Source organism: Coregonus lavaretus (assembly GCF_964263955.1).
Source record: "Coregonus lavaretus genome assembly, chromosome: 18".
Lineage (NCBI taxonomy): Eukaryota > Metazoa > Chordata > Actinopteri > Salmoniformes > Salmonidae > Coregonus > Coregonus lavaretus.
Window position 1 is genome coordinate 18497251 of NC_140005.1, and position 26430 is coordinate 18523680.

The 26430-nt window shown below is 41.8% G+C and overlaps 1 protein-coding gene and 2 long non-coding RNA genes across 6 annotated transcripts in view; 2 read left to right on the plus strand and 1 right to left on the minus strand.

Annotated features, from left to right (window-relative positions):
* The first annotated feature begins 1843 nt into the window (after positions 1 to 1843).
* The window catches only part of LOC311145863 (ral GTPase-activating protein subunit alpha-2-like), a 174127-nt gene continuing 149540 nt past the window's right edge, over positions 1844 to 26430 (plus strand). For all 4 annotated transcript variants that reach the window (XM_084182207.1, XM_084182209.1, XM_084182208.1 and 1 more), the window contains exon 1: positions 1844 to 2062. In XM_084182207.1, coding sequence (XP_084038333.1) covers positions 1957 to 2062 — 106 coding nt within the window. In that variant the 5' untranslated portion in view covers positions 1844 to 1956. The remainder of the gene's footprint in view (positions 2063 to 26430) is intronic.
* On the minus strand, positions 17785 to 25602 carry LOC311145865. The gene is made up of 3 exons (XR_014614639.1): positions 25525 to 25602; positions 19069 to 19202; positions 17785 to 18201 (listed from the first exon to the last, which is right to left on the minus strand). It is a non-coding gene; the product is annotated as an uncharacterized lncRNA (long non-coding RNA).
* Positions 24868 to 26300, plus strand: LOC311145864. Its single transcript, XR_014614638.1, has 2 exons — positions 24868 to 25617; positions 25943 to 26300. It is a non-coding gene; the product is annotated as an uncharacterized lncRNA (long non-coding RNA).

Sequence of the window (26430 nt, forward strand, 5' to 3'; positions counted from 1 at the left end):
GCATTCAAATTGCCATCGATAAAATGCAATTGTGTTCGTTGTCCGTAGCTTATGCCTGCCCAAATCATAACCCCACCACCACCATGGGGCACTCTGTTCACAATGTTGATATCATCAAACTGCTGATATGCCCACTGAAGTCGGTTACGACGCCGAACTGCAGTCAGGTAAGGACGACAAGCACGCAGATGAGCTTCCCTGAGACGGTTTCTGACAGTTTTGCAGAAATTCTTCGGTTGTGCAAACCCACAGTTTCATCAGCTGTCTGGGTGGCTGGTCTCAGACAATCCCGCAGGTGAACAAGCCGGATGTGGAGGTCCTGGGCTGGCGTGGTTACACGTGGCCTGCAGTTTTGAGTCCGGTTGGACATACTGCCAAATTCTCTAAAACGACATTGGTAGAGGTAGAGAAATGAACCTTCAATTCTCTGCCAACAGCTCTGGTGGGCATTCCTGCAGTCAGCATGCCAATTGCACTCTCCCTCAGAACTTGAGACATCTGTGGCATTGTGTTGTGTGACAGAACTTCACATTTTAGAGTGGACTTTTATTGTCTCCAGCACAAGGTGCACATGTGTAATTATCATGCTCTTTAATCAGCTTCTTGATATGCCACACCTGTCAGGTGGATGGATTATCTTGACAAAGGACAAAATGCTCACTAACAGGGGTGTAAACAAATTTGTGCACAAAATTTGAGAGAAATAAGCTTTTTGTGCATATGGAACATTTCTGGGATATTTTATTTCAGCTCATGAAACATGGGACCAGCACTTTACATGTTGCATTTATATTTTTGTTCAGTATATTTTTTAAAGTCATCAGACCAGGTATTATAATATATTTAACTTTTACTATCTTTCACCACTTTGCTTAATTAAAACGTTTTAAAACGTATTCTACTACAACAAAAATACTTTAAAAGAGCTAAAGCAAGTCCCACAATTGTTCTTCATGAAAAATTACCTTCTAGTAATAATTACATTTTTGTGATTGTGATGTTTATTTACAAGAAGGTAACTTATAGCGCCAGCTTTAGCAGCAGTACCAAAAGTAAACACCAGGTGACACTGTGGAGCTAACTTGCCTTAAATAGTGAATTTTTTGAAAGGGTCCGTGCTATCTGGTATCTTTGGGATGTCCCTACACATTGAAGTTAGTTTTTTATTCTCTTTCCTGATGCAAGTGAAACATCTGTTTTAATTGGATCAAGTCAAGGGTTGCTTTAAGAGCACATGGTTTTCCCAAATAAAAATAATGCTCCAATTAAGAACTTAAGTTTATTTCCAGCACCTGTTCGTAGACATTTGGCATGAGAAGACTAAAGCACACAACAAATCTTCACTTCATTTTAGTCTTTTTAATTTCCTAAATATTCAGGGGTTAGATTAGAATAATTATTCATTACATTTAAATTGGTTGCTTTTAGCCAGTGAATATGAGAATATGTTCTCAATGGACTCACCTGATGAAATTAAGGTTAAAAAGGTGCGGATCTATAGGGGGGCATGTTCTGATGGGAGGCATCATTTAATGGCACTGTTCCATCAGACAATACCTCAGAACATTAATTTGAGAGTGGTGCATTTCTCCAACTCCATCTCTCGCCTCAGTTTAGTTTACCAAACAAAAGTGGCAAGGTCAGGCTGTCGAAACTACAGAATCTGGCTTTAATAATAATATCAGAGACAGTGACATTATTACATTTCTGTGAAAAATTGTAAGCATGGGGCAAGCGCCTGCTGGCTACATTCTACAGGGGGCGTGGCCACGGTACGAGCTGCGCTTCCGTGTTTACACACCCACGAAAAAGGAGGGGACTAGCGGCGAAACGTATGTTTACCGAGCAAGAATAGAGCGGTGGTGAGGAAAGTGGCGCTGTCAAAGCATAGGCTGACTGTATGTTAAAAAAAAGTCGTAGCTAATTCCAGATTTCAAAATTGCGTTTTACAGCGGAATGTTCACTCGAAGGGGCCATGGAGACGTCAAGAAATCTACACAGAAAGTTCTGGACCCAAAGAAGGATGTATTGACCCGACTGAAGCACCTCCGGTCACTGTTAGGTGAGTGAAATGTTAACGTGCTTTGCTGCAGCACCGAGCAGTGGCTCGCTCGCTTGATTATTGATGGTGCCTGCCTCCAAGCAAGCTAAATAACGTTAGCTGGCTCTGTAGTTAGCAATATGCGTGCATACCTTTTGAGTCCAATGTTTTTTTTACCACGTCGAATATATTTGTTGTCACGCTATGATATAAACGTGGAACTAGTTAGCTAACGTTAAACCAAGCCATCCCTTGTGGCTAGCGCGTCTGTCTAGCTAGCAAGCCACACTGTCATTGTAGAAAGGCTAGCTAAATTAGCTAGCTAAGTTAGCTGATTAGCATGCCAGTCAGCAGCACAGCAGGCAGGTTACAAAAACCAAGCCATTACCTTTAGCCACCTAGCTTTGTGGTAACAGGGTTCATGTCACAGGTACTAACTAAATGGCCAGTTTTGTTATGCAAGTTGGCTGCTATTGTTAACTATCAACTTCCAGTCCTTCAACGGCTTGCTAGCTAACATAGCCACTGTCTAACTTACTAAACTCACTGGAATTTAGATTGCTAGCTGACATTAACAAAATAGGCGTTATTTGTAGCCAACATTTGTAGATGACATCTGAACAGAATGCACATGACACTGTTGAAGCTAGGCTGATAAATTAGATTGTGATACCAGATTTCTGGTTACACAGCCAGAAACTAAGTACTGCAAAAACTTAACTTACAAGACAGAATGCTGGATAAAATTACATTTAAACTTACTCTACCGGTTGTCTGCGCGGTTGGTCCTTCTGCTGCTCGAAATTTGAGACAAAATATCAGCAGCAAAGTATTATTTACCCGAGTTTTTAGAGTGCAGGTACTGCCATTGAGCACAAAACGATGTAAACACCTGCAAGAGTTAGATTTGTATGCATGCTTCGCGTGCATGTACTTCTGTCTTGCGCACGTGCCTTAGGTGATGAGAAAACATATATTGATTGTCACACACACCTGCATTTAAGAATACTTTCCTGTTGATATTTTGTCTAAAATTTCGACCTGAATAAGAACCAACCCCACGGACATTTCGCAGAGTAAGTTAAAATATAATTGTATTTAACATTCATGACAGACAAGGGATGTTTCGTTTCTATGTCAAAATATTGCCAGACTCCCACTTCGTATGGTGTTTTTATGAAGCGCACTGTAAAGCGGTGTGCTAGTTGGACCATTGAAATTTACTCACCTTGTCCGAATCCGTCTTATAACAGGCTCACTGACCTGTAGAACACCTATATCTGGGATGAACCCCCTGTCATTTAGGCCCTAACTGTCAACCACTTTACACTACTTCTGTGTACAAATCTGTGTGCTGAAGTAGTGCACAGATGGTTAATATGCCGAAAGTGTAGTGGTAGCCTATCAGGGTGCTTTCCTGCTGACACTGCAGATTCAATGTCAAGACTTGTATGGTCAAGATAGAGGTCAACAGTGAGCCGAGGCAGTCTGTTACTTCTCCACTGTTTTTCTTGTCCTTGTGTGGGTAAAGATAAGGCAAATCAAATGTTATTTGTCACGTGCTTCGTGAACAGCAGGTGTAGACTAACAGTGAAATGCTTATTTACTGGTCACTTTCTAACAATGCAGAAATAAAGATAAAAAAAATATATATATTGAAATATTGACACAAGGAATAAATACACAGTGAATAACACATCATGATAATGAGTTTTAAAAAACATGGCCAGGGAGTACCAGGTAATAACATCGCTATATACAGGGAGTACCGGGTAATAACATGGCTATATACAGGGAGTACCAGGTAATAACATGGCTATATACAGGGAGTACCAGGTAATAACATGGCTATATACAGGGAGTACCAGGTAATAACATGGCTATATACAGGGAGTACCAGGTAATAACATGGCTATATACAGGGAGTACCAGGTAATAGCATGGCTATATACAGGGAGTACCAGGTAATAACATGGCTATATACAGGGAGTACCAGTACCGAGTCGATGTGCAGGGGTACGAGGTAATTGAGGTAGATACTTTTGTATATATAGTGTATGTGGACACCCCTTCAAATTAGTGGATTCGGCTATTTCAGCCACACCCGTTGCTGACAGGTGTATAAAATCAAGCACACAGCCATGCAATCTCCATAGACAAACATTGGCAGTAGAATAGCCTTAGTGAAGAGCTCAGTGACTTTCAATGTGGCACGGTCATAGGATGCCACCTTTCCAACAAGTCAGTTCATCAAATTTCTGCCCTGCTTGAGCTGCCCCGGTCAACTGTAACTGCTGTTATTGTGAAGTGGAAATGTCTAGGAGCAACAACGGCTCAGCCGCGAAGTGGTAGGCCACACAAGCTCACAGAACGGGAGCGCTGAAGCATGTATTGTGTAAAGAATGTCTGTCATCGGTTGCAACACTCCCTACCGAGTTCGAAACTGCCTCTGGAAGCAACGTCAGCACAAGAACTGTTCGTCGGGAGCTTCATGAAATGGATTTCCATGGCCGAGCAGCTGCACACAAGCCTAAGATCACCATGCGCAATGCAAAGCGTGGGCTGGAGTGGTGTAAAGCTCGCTGCCATTGGACTCTGGAGCAGTGGAAACGCGTTCTCTGGAGTGATGAGTAACGCTTCACCATCTGGCAGTCCGACGGACAAATCTGGGTTTGGCGGATGCCAGGAGAACGCTACCTGCCCCAATGCATAGTGCCAACTGTAAAGTTTGGTGGAGGAGGAATAATGGTCTGTGGCAGTTTTTCATGGTTTGGGCTAGGCGCCTTAGTTCCAGTGTAGGGAAATCTTAACCTACAGCATACAATGACATTCTAGACGATTCTGTGCTTCCAATTTTGTGGCAACAGTTTGGGGAAGACCCTTTCCTGTTTCAGAATGACAATGCCCCCGTGCACATAGCGAGGTCCATACAGAAATGGTTTGTCGAGATCGGTGTCAAAGAACTTGATTGGCCTGCACAGAGCCCTGACCTCAACCCCATTGAACACCTTTGGGATTAATTGGTACGCCTACTGCGAGCCAGGCCTAATCGCCCAACATCAGTGCCCGACCTCACTAATGCTCTAGTGGCTGAATGGAAGCAAGTCCCCGCAGCAATGTTCCAACATCTAGTGGAAAGCTTTCCCAGAAGATTGGAGGCTGTTACAGCAGCAAAGGGGGGACCAACTCCATATTAATGCCCATGATTTTGGAATGAGATGTTCGATACTTTCGGTCATGTAGTGTATGTACATATAGATAGGGGTGAAGTGACTAGGCAACAGGATAGATAATAGACACTAAGTAGCAGGTCTGTTTGTGCAGTGGCTGATAGCTGGGCCTCCATATTGATGTTCAATGGCCGTTCCCCTCCTCCCTCCTGCAGTCAGTGTTTGCAGCAAAGGAAGGATTTCCTCCTGGTCTTGTGCTGGCTGGTGCCTATGTGGACAGGAAGTGGGGATGAGTGATAGGGTGCTGCTGTACACAGCAGGGAGTTTAGGTTGGCCTCTATTTTTTTTTATTGATCACCGTGATATGTGCTGCTATAAATTATGTTGAAAGCTTACAAAACCATGTGGTTATTATTTTCATGTTAAAAAGGCATCTTTTTTTTATACGAGAACTCAGACACACACACTGACAAAAGAACACAGGCAAGTGTCACTGCACTCCCTCCGTTCTTACCGAAAGGTAAAACATGCCACTTCCAATGTTTTTGATATCAAGATAGGAATGATATTAAAGGTCCTTCTAAATGTCAGGGACATCCTGAAACCATTACCCCTATCCATGTTGATTCAGCTTGACTCAAGTTTGATTTAAGCCCAATATCATAGCATGACATCAATAGGCTATGGTCAGTCACAAGGCCAGGAAAAGCTCCTGGCCCATTTGCCCTAAAAGTTATGTACTTGAAAAATCATTCTGCATAGTCTATTTTCACTGGAGCTTCTTTGTGTTGGTTTTGTGCCCAGTTAGCATATCTGCCATGTTGAGTGTGAGAGCGGCTGCATGTTAATTTGCTGGTCATGCCTGGCTGGATCTGGCTGAGGTTGTTAATTACAGGAGCCTGCTAGACCACTTGATCACACACCGCCTCTGTGACTGGAGCTATGCATGTCTATTCCTTAACTGGGATAACATACACACTCATAGTACGCGTGCATGCACACACCGCACACTTAAATGCCTGAGACTCTACTTGCACTCTGCCCTCTCCATTCCCTGGTGGAGTATAGGCTTACCTCAAATGCAATGGCAAAAGCCAAGGCAACAATTCAGAGAGAATTTGCTTCTCTTTATTATTAGTTTGTCTAAGATGCAGTGTAAACAATTTGCTTGACCTAAAACAGCAGGTGGCCTCCATGGGAACAATGGTAAATAAGTGCAAGTGTTGTTGGTGATAACGGTGTGTGTGCAATCAGCGAGAGAGAGGAGAAGACAGAGGGAATGTTTACCACAGTGTCACTTCATCCTCTACATGCTTTTGCTGTGAATGTTGGTGGGGTCAGGGTCAACTGGGATGGCTGCTGTAGTGGCTTCCTTTCCTCTTTACCATAGCCACTGCCCTAGCCTGAAGCGGGGTTGTTTCGGACGCATACAGTCCACACTCAACGTTTCCAAACGGCCAAACATTCAATGAGATCCAGGGATATAGTGCAACAAAAATGTTTATTCTTCTTATCTAACAAAAAGGTATTCTCCAATCAACTTAAAGCAGAGATTACTTGAAATGCAAATACATAATATAATATGACCTGTCTGTCTGTATTTCTGTATGTCTATATGGTCAAAAAACTATACCGCTCCCGCATCTAGCAAGGACTCCTCCCCCCGAAGGCCCAACTTCCTGCCTTTATACTAACACAATTAACACAGTACAATGAATGGGCAAGAGGGGGGGCCAAAAACTGAGTTACACTAATAACAAATGAATATATCTCCATCCGGTAAATAAATCATAAAGGTACGTACCTAATATTTCATCATATACATTAATATTTAATATATTTACACAAATGTACATGGAGCTCAGTATGTTCAGTCTTTTATACAAAATATGCCCAAATCGGCTCTAACAGCTGCTGTTGGGAGGTAAAGCTCTGGGGAAACAATGACTGCCACATCGGAAACCAACTCAGCAAGGTCTTTTTCCCTGTTGAGTCAAGCTGAGACCTCTTGACATGTGATTTTCCCCTTTTCAAAACGCACTGGATAGCTTCGAACTCGTGCTATCTTTAATCCCTGTCCACAGTGTAGCCTACTTTCAAACACTTGTACAGGTTCAATGTACCATAGAATACCAGCTTATTGCTGTGATTCTGCTAATGCGTCAGAGTTTAAAATCACATCTTAGCTAGGCTGCATTAATAAATGACAGTCAGGCTAGCCTATTTGTCATACTGTGGTTTTAATAGCCAGTTTACGAATAGCTTTGTCCAAATAGAAAATAAATAATCCCATGTGATAGGCTAAAGTCAATTTTAGAACGTGAATGTGTGTTCTTTGAAGTACAGTCTGAGCTTTACCATCAGCCTACTCACTTTCTCTGGTTACCGGCTTATCAGAACTAAACCAGTCTACATTTCCATGTAATTTACATCTAGTCATTTACATCTACGCACGTTCAATGGTCTACCTCCTTGATGGGTGTGATTGGGGCAGTTCATGTAGCGCTCTGACTGTAAATAAACTCTCGAAGAGCCTCTGTTATAAAAACAAGCAACCTGCTTTCAGGGCATTCTTTTTCATATGCGAGAGTCTTTTACTGCTCGTACTATACTGCATTTAATGACAGTTGTCAAGCACTCGAATAAGAGACATAGCTATTCAAAATATTTCTGATCTGCCTATTCACTGAAGAAGTTAGGCCTAAGTTATCCCAATGAATACAATCTACCCCAGGGTGAAATACACCTTCTGCCCCGCCTTGAAGTGTATTATGTTGAGAATGTGTTAATGAAGCTCACATTAAACAATGCGTTGTTCCTTTAGAAAGGCTCACACACAGTAGGACAAGGCTTGTCATTTCATACCATAGAGAAAGATGGGTCAGGGTTATAATTCACATTGACATCAGTGACATTGGAAACCACATAGGCCTAACCAACGGAAGCAATGAATGACTAAGGGCAATACCTCATGTTATGTTATTGTTGTCAGCCAAATTAGCCAATAATACTTGTTCAGATCAGTTTAATACCACAGCTTTAGTGAAAATCCATACTAGGCCTATGTTTTGCTCAGTAATGGGCTACAGTCACTGTGGCATTTCAATCCTCTGCCATTGGCCTGACTCTGGTATGGATATCAAGGCCTGTGCCAGATGCGGCAATCTCAAATCCATTGTTAATAGCTGGGCGTAGATGTGAACTGTGCTATACAGGTTAGGTGACACTAGACAGCCATTAGCAGGTCTGTGTCTGTCTAGTGTTGCACATTAGGATGACAGCTTCTGTCATTATCACCCTGGCAGGATAATGACTGGTTCTGTGGGTGAGGCTGAGAGACAGAAGAGAGAGCAGCCTGGCCTGATCTCATATAACAGTTTCCTCCGTGCCACTCCCATGGTTGTCCGTTATTACTGTGTACCTGTTAGACTTGCCAATTCCAGACAGTCATAGTGTCATTTAGTCTGTTCCTGTGCGATTCATAGGGCACTATAGGCTATCTATAGGCCTAGCCTAGGCCCAGTGACCAGAATAACATATACCATACATGAGCTACAATAATAAATTACACATCATTCTGATGTTAACTAGGATATACACGGAGTGTACAAAACATTAAGAACAACAATTTCCATGACATTGACTGACTAGGTTAATCCAGGTGAAATGTATGATCCCTTATTGATGTCACTTGTTAAATCCACTTCAATCAGTGTAGATGAAGGGGAGGAGACCGGTTAAAGAAGGATTTTTAAGCCTTAAGAAAATTGAGATATGGATTGTGTGTGTGCCATTCAGAGGGTGAAGGGGCAAGAACAAATATTGAAGTGCCTTTGAACGGGGTATGATAGTAGGTGCCAGGCGCACCGGTTTGTGTCAAGAACTGCAACACTGCTGGGTTTTTCATGTTCAACAGTTCAATGGTCCACCACCCAAAGGACATCCAGCGAACTTGACACAACTGTGGGAAGCATTGGCGTCAACATGGGCCAGCATCCCTGTGGAACGCTTTCGACACCTTGTAGAGTCCATACCCCGATGAATTGAGGCTGTTCTGAGTGCAAAAGGGGAGGGTGCAACTCAATATTAGGAAGTTGTTCCTAATGTTTGATATACTCAGTGTATCTGTCTTTACCTTAAGATCAGGGTCAGCTCAGTCCACTCCTATTCTTGCCAGTGAGATGGCCGGCCAGTGTGGGTGTGACTTCCCTAAGCTTGGTACAGCACCAAGATAAGCATCTGGCAGTATAAAGAAGCAATGTGCCATGATCCCCAGGCAATTAGCATTTCAAACAATGTGTGCCATGATAAAAATGCAGCTGGTGTACAGCTGTCCTCTTTATCCCCACCTCACACAGGCCTCAGTCAGAGTGCCATTGTCAGTAATGTAGGCCTAGGTGGTGTTCTTTCACAGAACGGGCTTGGTATTTCTGGATTCATGATATCAAGTACAGTAGAAAAACAATGTGATTATTTTTTGCCAAACAACAGAGTACTAGGCCCATCTCTTAATGCAGAGTCAGCACTGACCTACTTCTGGGTAAATAAATATGTACGACAACGGTGACATACGGTAATGAGTGTGACGTCCAGCAGGGATATCTAGTCCCCATCTTGGCCGTGGTGTACAGGCTAGATGCTGTGTTCGGAGCTCAGGTTGGTGCCTGGGACTGCAGAGTTAGGCTCACCTCTAGCTGCATGGCCTGAGGCTAATGCTAGCTGGTGTTTGTGACATCTAGGAGTCAACATCAAATCTGTGGTCTATAGTTCAGTTTGGCCATGGCCATTTCCATTAAGCTGACATACTGTAGAAGTGCAGGCTTTGGTGCAGCAAGTCTACCAATTAAGTGGGTTGATAGATTAGGGGAAAGAAAACAACAACATTTGCTGTGGTCCCATGTTGCTCAGTTGGTAGAGCATGGCGCTCGCAATGCCAGGGTTGTGGGTTCTATTCCCACAGGGGACCAGTATGAAAATGTATGCACTCAGTACTGTAAGTCACTCTGGATAAGAGGTTCTGCTAAATGACTAAAATTAAATATACATTTGTATGTCCTGATTTTAAGAGAAATTAAATGTGTACCTGCAGTGGTTGTTTAGTTGGAACCCTACTATTGAATCATTTATGAACAGTCTTAGGAACGACTACAGAAACATCCAAAGACTTCCCCTAACTGGTTGGAGGAGATCAGGACTAGGCTTGAGCGGTATTCAGATTTTCATATTGTCATATCGTCCTTCACTCATACCGGGATTTACGGTATTACCGGCATAGCATAGAAGGGGGGCGCTAAAAACGCAACAAAAGCCTGTTGGGCATCTTGCCAGAATGCTAACAAAAGTAGCACAAATTAATAGTTAAATCACATTGACGCTGTTACCTAAATGCTAACGAGCGAAAATTAACAAACCTAATTGGAATGCCAGGCAAATCCAGATCATAAAGTTATACAAGCATATCTAGTAGCTACCAAATATCATTTTCTTTGAGTGTGAACATTTACAAGCGAAAGTGAATGAGAAAAATTGTGCAAATGAACAAAGTTGTGATTAGTGCTGACCGCATTTAGTCGACTGGTCGACTGTTTGGTCGATAGGCTGTTGGTCGACCGAGATTTTTTTAGTCAAGCAGTGGCAAATAAAGAAAAACCCTGGAATGAGTAGGTGTGTCCAAACTTTTCACTGGTACTGATATATATATATATATATATATATACATACATACATACATACATACATACATACATACATACATACATACATACATACATACATACATACATACATACATACATACTACCGTTTAAAAGTTTGGGGTCACTTAGAAATGTCCTTGTTTTCCATGAAAACATACATGAAATGAGTTTGAATAGGATATATAGCAAACTGAATAGGACATGTAGTCATTGACAAGGTTAGAGATAATGATTTTTAATTGAAATAATAATTGTGTCCTTCAAACTTTGCTTTCGTGAAAGAATGCTCCATTTGCAGCAATTACAGCCTTGCAGATCTTTGGCATTCTAGTTGTCAATTTGTTGAGGTAATCTGAAGAGATTTCACCCCATGCTTCCTGAAGCACCTCCCACAAGTTGGATTGGCTTGATGGTCACTTCTTACGTACCATACGGTTAAGCTGCTCCCACAACAGCTCAATAGGGTTGAGATCCAGTGACTGTGCTGGCCACTCCCTTATTACATTACATTACATTTAAGTCATTTAGCAGACGCTCTTATCCAGAGCGACTTACAGTTAGTGCATACATTACTTTTGTTTTGTTTTTTCATACCCCCCGTGGGATTATAGACAGAATACCAGCTGACTGCTTTTTCCCTAAATAATTCTTGCATAGTTCGGAGCTGTGCTTTGGGTGATTGTCCTGTTGTAGGAGGAAATTTGCTCCAATCAAGCACCGTCCACAGGGTATGGCATGGCGTTGCAAAATGGAGTGATAGCCTTCCTTCTTCAAGATCCCTTTTACCCTGTACAAATGTCCCACTTTACCACCACCAAAGCACCCCCAGACCATCACATTGCCTCCACCATGCTTGACAGATGGCATCAAGCACTCCTCCAGCATCTTTTCATTTGGTCTGCGTCTCACAAATGTTCTTCTTGTGATCCGAACACCTCAAACTTCGATTAGTCTGTCCATAACACTTTTTTCCAATCTTCCTCTGTCCAGTGTCGGTGTTCTTTTGCCCATCTTAATCTTTTTATTTTTATTGGCCAGTCTGACATATGGCTTTTTCTTTTAAACTCTGCCTAGAAGGTCAGAATTCCGGAGTCGCCTCTTCACTGTTGATGTTGAGACTGGTGTTTTGCGGGTACTATTTAATGAAGCTGCCAGTTGAGGACCTGTGAGGCGTCTGTTTCTCAAACTAGACACTCTAATGTATATGTCCTCTTGCTCAGTTGTGCACCGGGGCCTCCCACTCCTCTTTCTATTCTGGTTAGAGCCAGTTTGCGCTTCTTTAAATCAGCACAACAGTTTTCAGCTGTGCTAACATACAGTTGAAGTCGGAAGTTGACACACTTAGGTTGGAGTCATTAAAACTTGTTTTTCAACCACTCCACAAATTTCTGGTTAACAAACTATAGTTTTGGCATGTCGGTTAGGACATCTACTTTGCATGACACAAGTAATTTTTCCAACAATTGTTTACAGACAGATTATTTCACTTGTATATCACTGTATCACAATTCCAGTGGGTCAGAAGTTTACATACACTAAGTTGACTGTGCCTTTAAACGGCTTGGAAAATTCCAGAAAATGATGTCATGGCTTTAGAAGCTTCTGATAGGCTAATTGACATCATTTGAGTCAATTGGAGGTGTACCTGTGGATGTATTTCAAGGCCTACCTTCAAACTCAGTATGTTTGACATCATGGGAAAAAAGTGTTTGACATCATGGGAAAATCAAAAGAAATCAGCCAAGACCTCAGAAAAAGAATTGTAGACCTCCACAAGTCTGGTTCAACCTTGGGAGCAATTTCCAAATGCCTGAAGGTACCACGTTCATCTGTAAACACCATGGGACCACGCAGCCGTCATACTGCTCAGGAAGGAGAGGCGTTCTGCCTCCTAGAGATGAACATACTTTGGTGTGAAAAGTGCAAATCAATCCCAGAACAACAGCAAAGGACCTTGTGGAGATGCTGGAGGAAACAGGTACAAAATTATCTATATCCACAGTAAAACAAGTCCTATATCGACATAACCTGAAAGGCCACTCAGCAAGGAAGAACCCACTGCTCCAAAACCTCCATAAAAAAGCCAGACTATGGTTTGCAACTGCACATGGGGATGAAGATCATACTTTTTGGAGAAATGTCCTCTGGTCTGATGAAACAAAAATAGAACTGTTTGGCCATAATGACCATCATTATGTTTGGAGGAAAAAGGACAATGACCCCAAGCATACTTGGCAAAATGGCTTAAGGACAACAAAGTCAAGGTATTGGAGTGGCCATCACAACGCCCTGACCTCAATCCTATAGAAAATGTGTGGGCAGAACTGAAAAAGCGTGTGCGAGCAAGGAGGCCTACAAACCTGACTCAGGTACACCAGCTCTGTCAGGAGGAATGGGCCACAATTCACCCAACTTATTGTGGGAAGCTTGTGGAAGGCTACCCGAAACGTTTGACCCAAGTTAAACAATTTAAAGGCAATGCTACCAAATACTAATTGAGTGTATGTAAACTACTTACCCACTGGGAATGTGATGAAAGAAATAAAAGCTGAAATAAATCATTCTCTCCACTATTATTCTGACATTTCACATTCTTAAAATAAAGTGGTGATCCTAACTGACCAAAGACGGGGAATCTTTACTAGGATTAAATGTCAGGAATTGTGAAAAAAACTGAGTTTAAACGTATTTGGCTAAGGTGTATGTAAACTCCGACTTCAACTGTATATACTACCAGTCAAAAGTTTGGACACACCTACTCATTCAAGGGTTTTTCTTTATTTTTACTATTTTCTACATTGTAGAATAATAGTGAAGACATCAAAACGATGAAATAACACATATGGAATCATGTAGTAACCAAAAAAAGTGTTAAACAAATCAAAATAGATTTTAGATTCTTTAAAGTAGCCACCCTTTGCCTTGATGACAGCTTTGCACACTCTTGGCATTCTCTCAACCAGCTTCACCTGGAATGCTTTTCCAACTGTCTTGAAGGAGTTCCCACATATGCTGAGCACTTGTTGGCTGCTTTTCCTTCACTCTGCGGTCCAACTCATCCCAAACCATCTCAATTGGGTTGAGTTTGGGTGATTGTGGAGGCCAGGTCATCGGATGCAGCACAACATCACTCTCCTACTTGGTCAAATAGCCCTTACATAGCCTGGAGGTGTGTTGGGTCGTTGTCCTGTTGAAAAACAAATTAAAATCCCACTAAGTTCAAACCAGATGGGATGGCATATGGCTGCAGAATTCAGTGTCACCAGCAAAGCACGCCCACACCGTCACACCTCCTCCTCCATGCTTCACGGTGGGAACCACACATGCGGAGATCATCCGTTCACCTACTGTGCGTCTCACAAAGACACAAAGTTTTGGTTTATTTCATTCCATTTACTAGTTGTCAATTTATTCATTGTCTTTTGTTTGAAACGCTCCTGTCAATCTTGAGTAAGGACACACACTTGATTACGCATATAGAAGTAGGACTAGTTTACCTGGCCTGCGCGCAAATGTAGGCCTATAAATGTGCCCATTTGGGGATCTGATACTATTTCTAATTGTCTTAACTCGCCAACTGTGGAGCTTCTCAAAGTATTTTTTTCTTTGCCTCAAACAGCAAGTAAACGAAGTCTGTTTTTACATCCATTGAGAATAGTTCCTCAACCTAGCCTATTTGAGAAATCTTTCCAGCTCTCTCCCTTTCGATTACCACTCAGCATGAAAGAGAAAAAAAAATGTCATTCTCTGATCTGGTGGAAACGTCATAAAATAGGCCTAGCTGATTACAGCATTTTCTGTCCGGAGCTCACTGGTGCAGGAAACTCTGAGGGCCCAGAATATTTTAGACAATGTTGCAAGTTTGCTAGCACAAGGTTTGCGGACCAAGCTAATACAATAGTTGATACAATGTTTCAAGTTCCTTGCAGACAGGCTATGCATAGCCAATGTGATTTATAGGATATTTATTTTTATCAGGATATTTTCTAGCTGCGGGCTGCAATGTTTTTATTTGTTGGCTTTATGTAGGCTATTTTTACACATTGGCAATGGCAATAGAAGTTCATTTTAGATTTGTATCATTTTCATTTAGATAGAATTTTGATTAACTTGGGACACCAAATGGAAATCGTTGCCAACCGCTGGTGTAACCTATTACCGGCAACTTCAGGAGCGTAACAGCGGGAGGAGGAGGGTGAGGAACAGGTTTTTTTGTTCTGGTTAAGCTATATTGATCTCTGGCGTCCTCTTTAGTAATTTGTGTCTCTTCATTTTTAATTGCAGTGCTTAAAGATTTTATTTTTGGGGGACAACCCTAGCTGTGATGAATGCTTTTCTGAAGGAAGAGCAGCATGTGTACACGGAGAAGAACGGAGGAGAAAATAAACGCAAGTAGGAAAAAAACACAGAGGGAAAAATGACAGATGTACATATAACTCATCCAGAGCTCTTTAGCTTCTGGCAGAAAGCCATTATAAGATATCTGATGGCAAACATTTAGTAGTGAATTGCATACAAGTGTAACTTCATCACCTCATTTGCGCCGCACAACAGAGATTTGCCGATAGATATAGAACGCTATGGACTCACCAGCTCGCTTTCTCCTGTTGTGCTATTTACAAACAAATACGGGACTGGCTCAACTGTTCTGGGAACTATGGTAATAATTTAATAATGTGACAGGTGAAAGGAAGAATGCAATCTGCTTTATCTCCTAAGGTATTGCACAAGTTGACTGCAGCTAAATACAAATATTGGAATGTATTAAAAAAACTTCAAATAAATAGTTTTGACGATATTGACGGTATGTAAAAGCCGTCCCATGGCTTTTTCCAAATACCCCGGTGTACGGTATATACGGTGTACCGCCCAAGCCTAATCAGGACCTGTCACGACTGAGTCCCACAGGGAGGAAGGTCTGGCTTTGGGAAAACACTGTTGCTCTGTCTGTAGGAATACACACCTGACTGATACAGCCCTTTCAACTCTCCTCTGCATTTCCTAGTATCTGTCAATCAATCTCTAATGTCTATTATTCTACAGTCCTCCAAGTCCAAACAGTCATGAATATTCACATAAGAGAAGAGGGAAGTGTGTATGAGGAATAATAAAGTGTACATGTTGTGAATCTCTTTATTCTCTGAGTGTATTTCAGAGCTGTGAAGCCTGGAGAGACTGTTACTACAGTATGCTTCACTGACCTTTGCAATGTTAGTCAAAATGAAGGTGAATGTTTGGCAATCTTCAGAAAGGGTTTAGTGTCGTCTCTGCTTGGTTACTCAATGTCCCTGTTATTGATTTATTCATTCTGATCAATTTAATGTGTTTGACAGTTGTCATTCTGCAGAATCTGAAGTAATGTGAAAAAGTTCATGTTCTTTATCAAAGCTTGACAAAAAATGTATTGCAATCTACATTTCTTTGCACTGTAGGCTAAATACTGAGTTTAAATGTAAGAGGGACAGAGGGACATTACAAGGACACATGCAATAGAACAAAGGGTGAGGAGTAGCCTAGGCCTAGCCTATGTTCTGCACTGAGCAATATTTATTGTGTCATTTAGACAGCTCATGAAAGTCAACCAAACTGGTAAGTCTGGTCAGACTGGTTTCATGATCTTAAGTTCAAATAACAGAATGTACTAGAGTCCCAATGGGAAAACAGTAGGCTAGCTATGACAAGTCCACCACATATAATGCTTATTTAATATCTGCTTGATCTCACTAATCATTCATATCGGTGTTGTCACGATACCAGAATTTTCACTTCGATACCGATCAGGGCCTAAAATTAACTTTTTGGTCCACCAGCCACAGATTTATTACCAGCCCCAAATATTTTTTGGCCATAAAAAAAACACAAAACAACGGATGACAATGCTTTGTAATGTTTCCAAAACAAGAAATGTATTAGTAAGAAGAAATGTGGTATATTGCTAAATTTCATACATTTTTTTGTGGCCTGTCTTTTAATGAAAATATCAGAGACAAAATGTTCAGCTGCCCCTTTAAGGGCGGGAGGTTGACTTGGTAACGGGCCTCTCGAGTCCTGTCATGTGTGTCTGTGATTTGGGATCTGACTATCAGTTGAAGCAGCAGACTCAAACTAACGATGAAAAACAACCGAGCTTGTGAATAAAACAATGTAAATAGTCAAGAAACACGAGGAGTCTCACTTGGTTGACTTTCGATTAAATTAGATCAACATTTATGCCAGCACTTCACTCATTCCATACAGCTCCCTTGCCAGCAGTGTTGCTGCGCGAGATGGGATATAGGATTCTTATTTATTTGTGCAATTAGCAGCTATGACACAAAACAGCAGAACTACTACTGCAGCATTTGTCTAACCCAAACTCGCACATGTGCTCATACTTAGACTTTTGCCTATTTTTATTCACAAATGTAATGCTTGCACTGCAAATTGACCACCCACCAACATGGCTGGTGAAATATACCATTCTTAGATATGTCACCAAATTGTTGTTTAAACACAGTTTTGCAATTAATGTCTACTAGCATCAGCAGCACTCTGTAGGGTAGCACCATGGTGTATCTGAGAATAATACCAATAGACAATGTATGAGGCTAATTATTATACTAGATGTTGTACATGCCTTGTACTGACATTAAATTGTTTAGTGCAAATCCAACCCTTGTCAGTGCAATGTCTGGAAGCAGGAGATGATGGGATCCTTAGTTTAATACAAACACACAACTACTATTACCATGTTCAATGCCAGATACTTTGAAGGTTTGAGTAGCACTTGGAGGTGCCACTGTGATAATGAAGATGGTTTGCCTAAGACTACCACAACAATTACATTGTCTATGCTAAATGTGTTTTAAATTGTAAAATACAACAATTATAGTTAGGCTATAAGAACTACATTTTATTCAATGGGGCAAGGCAAAGCAGAGATGACACACAAAATACTTTTCATTTCACCCATACAACAATATAGCCTATTATTAAAGTACAGTATGTTTACAATATCATAAACAATAGTCTTTTACATGTTTTTTCAAATTACATTTGATATATTCATACAGTGTAAGGGGTCACTTTTGTCATGACAACAAGGTGAAGGTGCTCTCTCCTCAAATGGCACAACAGAATCATTCAGATTGACCAAAGCACAGCATATGACAACCATTTTGTCTAACTGAGGGATGTATCCTTCCATATCTGGAAAAGGACGAAGTAGAAGTAGAAATTGATGCTGCTGCAGCATTGCTCATTTTCACAGTGGGAATCCAGTCGACATGGGTGTCTAGATAGTCAGCTGTTGAACCTACAGTACATAAACAAATGAAAAGCACACCTGCTGTTAGAATAGAATATAACTTATTCAGGTCACCTATACCCTCAGGGCTCTTGATTGTTTGGTTGTGTTTCATTCATTTAGGTGTTTTAGTGTCATATAAAGATGACATCTATTGTTGGGCTGGAACGACCAATAGTCAACACAGCAGGTTGTCATATCCCATTGAGGTATTTGTCCTATGCTGTAATGTCCATACATTTACCCTCCTTTATAAATAAAGTTTTCAACAAATTATCATTGGGTCAGTGCCACGAGTTTTTTTGGACAATAATGTCGTCCTCCAGGTTAGATGGACGTCATATTGTGAAATTTGTGTATCCCCTTTTCGTAGCTTGTTTTTATTGATCTGTTGTCAGTGTGAGCAGAGTAGGCCTAGGCTACCCTGTGATTTGTCATATTTAAAAAGATGCTGCTTATGTCTCCAGTCATATAAAGTGTAGTAGAATTTCATGAAGTGTTTATGAAAGGCCACGTTTTTCCTGTGCAAAGGAAAGAAACGTCTCTGATATTCTAGGCCTATGCCACTACGCGCTCATTAATAACCTAAATTATGACTATCCAATTTACTCATCACATTAGGATAGTAGGCTTACATTTGTCTGCAAATGTGATGATAGATGAATGCAATGCTTTATTATAAAGGGGCATTTTTATGGTAAAAAAAAAAAAAAAAGAGCTTCCCCAAAACTTGAAACTCACGCGCCGACACAGTTGCTAATAGTTAGACTACAAGCTATCTAGCTAGCTTATGTTGGCTAACTGAGTCTTGTTGTTAACACCTGGTTAGCGTAACAGCTAACAGCTAAAGTAAACTCGCAAATCAATCAGACTTACCAGTGATGAAATGATCAGAGCAGACCCTTGGCTGACAGCTGTCTGGGTTCAGGTCTTGAGGGGCAAAAAAGTTTATTCGCTTTTCTGACTGTTCGTGAGTCTTATCTCCTTGGTGTTTCATGATTGTGGGTAATCTGTAAAAAAAACAATCCTGTCTTGTTAGAGCAGCCAAACACTGCACAGAAAATGACCGTGGTGATGAATCAACTCGTTTTGGGCACTGTTATCATGCAGTTTGGGGTAGCCACTCATCTGTTCTTGTCGGAAGAATTAATGCGGTGGTCTTCCAACATGGCTACCAGCAGGTGTTGTACGGCAACTGCAAGCCCTCTGTGGAAACCAGAATGGAGGCAAAGGAAGATGAAGAAGATCATTCGTTTTTGGTGGTGAGGGAGACAACGTGAATTTAATAACGTTTTTGGTGACAGTCAGCTTTGAAATCAGCATATTTTGTCTAATGGTGTTCATATTATCACAAACAAAGTACTAGCGCAGTGAATGTAGCTGGAAGCTAGTAAGGAAAGTTAGCCTACAATTAAAGCTGGAAGCTACTGGTTTTGTCTTGCTTTGTAAAAGTGTTCTAGCCTGCTTTACTGTTTGCAAAACAATGCCCATAAAACATTTCTACATGTCCTGTTGCATTATTCAAGCGTGTTAACTTCTATGCAACATGAGTGGGGACTGGGGAGCTAATGCAGCTCAGACAGCTCTAGCAATGAATGAGTAAGTGGAGCAGGCACTCTGCTCTTCACGCTATAAAAGGGCTGCACTGATACAGACTTGATCCTCTCAATCACGTGAGACACATTTGACAGAAGTACCAAACTTTTAAAAAATTATAGTGCCGAACCGTATTGTTTTTGTATCGAAAAAGTACAGAAGTTTCGGTATACCATGCAACACCAATCCAAACTCTTAAAGTTGAGATCCTCATTTGGTGAAACAGCGCCACTGGTCGTCCCAGCCGCATTTGTGTTTTTTGGGATGTTTTTTATAAACGGGGCAGAGGAGCGTTCTGCATCGTGTGTAACATTTAAAAATCATAGTACATACTCTGCTGTTCTATCACGTGTGCATTGATGTACAATGATGTTGTTCCCCCCCTGATGTTCGTTGTTTGAAGTAGGCTAACATCTTTGTTGTATGGCCGTAGCAGTTTCACCGCTCCAGCTTTAATCTGTTGTGGTACTCTAGGTTTACAGCCTAAAGGAAAACAAACCATTCGCCGTGGCCTAATCCTGTTAATTTGTTAGAGATAGGCTTACATACTCTTCTCATTACTGCCTATAGGTGTGTGTTGCCCCAGTAAACAGCCTCATGTTTCTTTTACTACCCTGGTTGTCATCTCCATTGGTATTGTGTTTTTTTCTGGTGAGGTTATAAGAAAGGCATGGAGGGTAGACTCCACATGGGCTGTAGGGTAATCAATAGATGACCATGCTGCTAAGAACAAAATTCCTAGGCCTATGGTCAGAATTGATGAGCAAGAACATGAGTTACCCCATTTGTTCTTAATTTTGAGTCAGAGATTTTGTGTTGTTGAGAGAGCATCTTCATACTGTCCTTTGCAGCATGGCCAGATAGTGACGACCGGGCACCCGCTGCTCGCCATCCAGCATTAATTAAGGAAAGCGACCTCAGGAGGAAGAGTGACAGTCGCCAGTTGAGCGGCTCCCCTGTGCTAAACTGCCGAGATTAGCCGTCAAGTGTTATCATATTGAATTTTGCACAACAATTCCACAGGAACAGAGTGACACTGAGACTCAGATTGTTTGTTTACTTTAAATGTATGTCAAACAAAAACCAATGATTGCAAAGTTAAACAAACCATACAAACAAACTCTTTTTTAAAAGTTTCATGTGAAAAATTTACAAAAACACATTTACTTTAAGAACACTACAGATGAGGAGTTTGGTAAAAGAATGACGGTTTGCTGTTTGTGCCGTCATTTGCTTACCAAACTTTGCATCTGCATTGTTTTGCAAATTTGCAAATTCCAATAGGCTACTACTAAGGCTGACCTGAGTGATTATATCTGACAGTGGCATGACATGCTTAGCTGCCAAGATCACACAACCCAGGGAGGTGTAGCAAGGCTGTTGACAGTTAGTTGTAAACCGCTGTTATTTATCACGGTGGATGAGATGCCACGTATGAATTCCAGCCTGAGTGAGCAGCTGCACCATTGCCTCTGTTCCATCCCGTGGCTTTAACCTTACGGTCAGGAGTTAATCACACACTGTAAATACACTGCTTAGAGAAGATGATGCATGTTGCTCAGACTGTTATTAATGTCTTCTAACTTGAAAGCGCTGTCGGTTCTAAATCACACTGCCAGCAGCCAGGGCCATGCTCTGAGTAGTGTTGTCACTATACCAGAATCTTGATTTCAAAACTAGGTTTAGTATCACGATACTCGATACCATCACGATACTTGATAGCAAAATGATACCAAAACAAGAAGGTGTATTAGCCAGTCACAGAATGGCACTTGATCCAGACAGATCTTTTACATTTGAAAATAATTTTAACTTTTTGATTTTTGAATGTATTCCATTAATGAATCAATTATACAATCAATTTTGATGTAGTTTTTTTTTACCAATCTAACTACATAGCAACATAATGGTAATAATTTATTTGAATAGTAATCTCTATTAAAAACTGGGTAAATCAAGATGTAGCCTAGGCCTATTCACAATACAGTTGAATACATATTCAATAGGAGTGTGTGCATGCATTGAGTTATTGAGCTTGTTTTGGCTGATTTCTTGAGGCAAAATATGAAAAACAATCTGTTTCCCTTCCAATTGGAATTTATTTGATTTTACTGATCAACAACATTCTGCATGGAAGAAGCAATCTCTTCTTTAATAAAAGTGAACATTGTCTCTTTAAGACCATGATGTCATTCACACACAGTCAGTTCTATGCTCGAGCAAAGATTATCTTGACTGGGAGAGACGTGAGGTAGGGGGACAAAGTGAATGAATAAAGCTCTTGGTGACAATCAGCTTTGTAATCAGCAATATTTTGCATTATGGTTTGCATAAACGAGGTACTAGGGTAGTGAATTTATGTTGGCTTCAGCTGTAAGCTAGCAAGGAAGTTTTGGGAACAGTAATTACGTTTCAAAATGTCTACATGCAGTGTTGCATTATTCAAGAGTGTTAACTTCTGTGCAGCATAAGTGGTGATGCAGCCCAGACTCCCAGTGAGTTCAGTGGTTCCTCCTGACAGGCTAGAGCTAGCACTGAGTAAGTGGATCAGGCATGGTGCTCTCGCGCTATAAGGGGACATTGGCTGCGCTGATAGACAGACTTGATCCTCTCTCAATTAGTAGATGACGTGAGACACATTTGACAGAAGTACCGACAGTAACAAAAATTCTAGTACCGAACCGTTTTTCATGTTCTAGTATCGAAAAAGTACAGAAGTTTCGGTATACCGTGCAAAGCTAGCTCTGAGAGGCCTGTACGTTACTAAGACCTGCCCTTCGCTGGCGGGCTGCAGTGCAGACTGAGTGCTTTATAAGCTCAGCAGCTCCATGCATCAGTCTATAGAGTCAGTCTCAGTGAATGGACTCCCATTGACCTCATAAGGGAAACAAATTTGGCTCAGTGGGATGAATTATGTTTGACGGCTCCAGGGCCTTCAGGACTGCGCTGCTGGTGTCTCTGGTTAATTCACTGTGGTGGGAGCAGCTGTGTGTTATCAAGGCCTCTGAATGAGCCTGCTCCTGCTATGCTTCCATTGCTTCCTAGTACTGGATTTAACATTAGATTTATCATTAACCTCCTCTTAATGTGGTCAAAAGTCAGCAACTCAGTGCTGCTCTCAGAGGGCTGTGGAGTGAGAGCTCAGATGTTTATTGTGTTTTCAGACACTTCCCTGGCTTCTCGCAGGTTGGGTTCTTTGTACTTGGTTTTGAAATAGCTGAGCTGTGGCAGCGTCTGTGCTGTGGCAGTGGTGAGATTAGGATTGATTAGCAGTTGGCACACTCAAAGCTGCTGGCATCAGAGGCAGACGAGGAGGAGGATGAAGAGCCTGCTGTGCCCTACTGATGTCCCTCATGGGGTCGGTAACTGCTGTGGATGGACCGGGGTGAGAGAACGGGTACCGGCTATGTAGGGTGTATGATCCTAATTGAGAACACTGTTGATGTGTTAGCTAGCGGTCTGTCTGACTGCAGATTCAGGGCACTGCTCCAGGTATCCTTGACTGAGGCAGTGAGTGGCACAGTGACTGAACTGCAGCACACTGCTGCCTGGCCTGCCTAGTGACACAGTGCCTGCTGGCTAGCCTACATTCCTCCAATGGGGGGTCTCTCTTTCATCCATCTCTCCATGGCCCCAGGCACCACCTCACTGAAACAAAACCACAGTGTCCCTGAGAGAGATGTTGTTTTAAAAATGTAATTATCCATCTCCCCAGTCTCTTTTTTTCTCTCTCTCTCTGAGTGTGTAGGCCAAAGTTAAATGGGGTTTGGGTAGCTAGCTAACCCTGAATCCATCCATCTGTCTCCACATAACAGGTTCCCCCAGATCTCCTCAGCTCTGTGTTGTTGCCCCTCAGGCATCTTAGCCTGGTTAAAGACCCGCTTTCTCTCCCTCATCCCTCTTTTTCCTGCTCCCCTTCTCTCTCTCTCTCTCTCTCTCTCTCTCTCTCTCTCTCTCTCTCTCTCTCTCTCTCTCTCTCTCTCTCTCTCTCTCTCTCTCTCTCTCTCTCTCTCTCTCTCTCTCTCTCTCTCTCTCTCTCTCTCTCTCTCTCTTTCCGTCTCCCTCTTCTTCCCTCTCTCCCACCAGATCCAGCTTCATTGCCACTGGTGTGCTGCACCTGCAGTGCTAGGCCTGTAGCCCACTCCTCCTGACAGACAGCCAGAGCAGAGGCAGAGCTAACTTTATGCCAATGAGTCTCCTTCAGTCTGCCTGATCAAAAGCTGATTGACTAGGCCCTCCTGTATGAGTGTGACATAGCATATTAATGACTCCATGCAGTGTGAATGGCACACATTCAGCTCCCTGCAGCTAGGGAACATTTGACACACTTTTCTACAGTAAATTACTTCTTGTCATCATTAAATGCCTACAGTCTGAACAGGTCAGGGAGCTGTTAGCCAAGTGTCTGGATGTTTTTACAGTACAGTGTAAATATTCCATTGGCTTCAGATGACCTTCACCAGTTCAACACTGTGGACTGGGCTTAATGCACACACCAGACAGTGCACTCTCACAGTTGAACGTTAATCAATTAGAACATGTGATGTGATGTAGTTACAGTAAAGTGCACAAAACATTCAGTAGTTTATACTGTCCACAATGCAGGCTTTCCACCCAATTAACTTACTCCACCAAATACATCCTAATTTTGTAAATGTCTCTGGCCTAGTTGATTTGGCCCAGAGGCATGTCACAGAGTAGTCTGGTATTGCATGAATGCCTGGGCAGTGGGCAATGTGCTGGAGCCCCAGTTCAACAGTTTAACCCAGAATTGCTTTCGGATTCTGTTCTGATCTCGTAAACAATTTTTGTTTCATTTTCAGTGTAAAAGACCTACTCCGGGAGCCTACTTCTTAAATGGAAACTTCAGCGCTAGACACTATTTGGGGTGTTTTTCCAGTCTCCCTACAATAATTATGAGTGATGAGAGGTGTTTCAAACATAATTATGCACCATAGCATAATTATGGTGACGTCATTGGTTGATTGAGCCTGTTGTCTGATCTAAAAATGAATGGAGTCATGTTTTGTAGCAATTATTGTGGCCTTGGTGTTTCATCGATTGCTCGCTAGCAGCGATTAGATAGGGTTGTCCTTGTTCAATAGAGACATTGGACTTGTCTCAACGATGTTCCTATCTGCCACGATATTGCAGGATATTTAGGTTGACTCAGTTTCCCTGACTTTGTAAAGACTACACCCTGAAGGGAGCCCTACTTACTTGTTCAATTGTGTTCCCACCCTCGAAGGAAGACCTTTCAAAACGGGGGTGTTACTAGTTTCTACAGGTTCATGGAAGCTATGTTACCGAACACTGTCTAACTGAGATGGCTAGCTAAATAATTACAATGGCTGTTTCTGATGATTCCTCTTTCCAAGAAGAGCTAGACCACTAAACCGTTTTTGATGTTCTTTTACATACTAACATAGGGACATACTAACCTATTCATTTGAGCTGGAATACACTGAAGAGGAGTTGAGACAGCGAACACAATAATTGCGAGACCAGCAAGCAGCGATGGGGAGCTACAGTCAGACTGGTGGTGCCAACAGAAGAATAATGTCTGTGCTGTAACTAATTAGATCATGGACAGTTCTTACTGGAGAGGGTCACTGCAGACCCCATGGACCGCGTGCGTGTGTGTGCGCGCGTGTGCGCGCGTGTGTGTGTGTGTGTGTGTGTGTGTGTGTGTGTGTGTGTGTGTGTGTGTGTCAGAACATCTAAGTTTCTACTCACATATGGATAGAGGTGTGCTGGAGACATTCTTCAGAAGATCAACTGGCGGCGGCAGCCTAGATCAGCTGGACCAGGAGGGCAAATGACAAATGGGTAAGTTGTTTTGCTGTCGGTAGCTAGCTAGCAATATACCTAAACTCTCTCACACGAGGCAGTATTGTTCAGTATAGGATAAGTTCATGATCGATTTGGCCATAACAGGGCGTGCTATTACCACTTCAAGCCAAGCTAGCCAATTTCAGCTAGCTAGCTTTGTTTGCTATACTCAAAATGTACTGTAGCCTAATGTTATAGCTAGCTAGCCTCAGTGCATCTCATTAGGACTAGGAGCAAAACTGGATACATTTTTTGATGACGAACAGTAAAGGAATTACTTTGGCTTTAAAAGTCTAATAGTGTTTTTGTCATTCTCTTACAGACAATACTGCTTGGTGGCCTACAGATAATTTTTGGAGTTTATTCTACGTGGGGAGAAGCTAGGCACAGGATACATAATCCCCTTGCCTGCGTGTGTTGTTGGGGCCATGCGAGCAATTCAAGAGGAGATGTGAAGGGTCTATAACAACAATCTCCTCTTGTATCCAAACACCTCACTTCACCCCCAAACACACCATATGCAAGTATTCCCTTTTTAGAACTGTAGTATTTATTATAGGCGTTAGTAGTATATTTTTATTCTACTGTAAATATGTCATACATTGCTATAACTGTTCCTGCATACTGCTGTGTAAACTCAACTCGGTCTCCAGAGCAAATAAACTTTGTGTTGAATACAAGCCATGTCTACTTATTTGCTACATTGACAGACTAATCTACTATTTTATTGAAACATGTTTACTTGCCAACAAATTCAAGTTGAAATGATACACCAACTCCCTGCATCATTTGTTTTAGCGTTAAGATTGT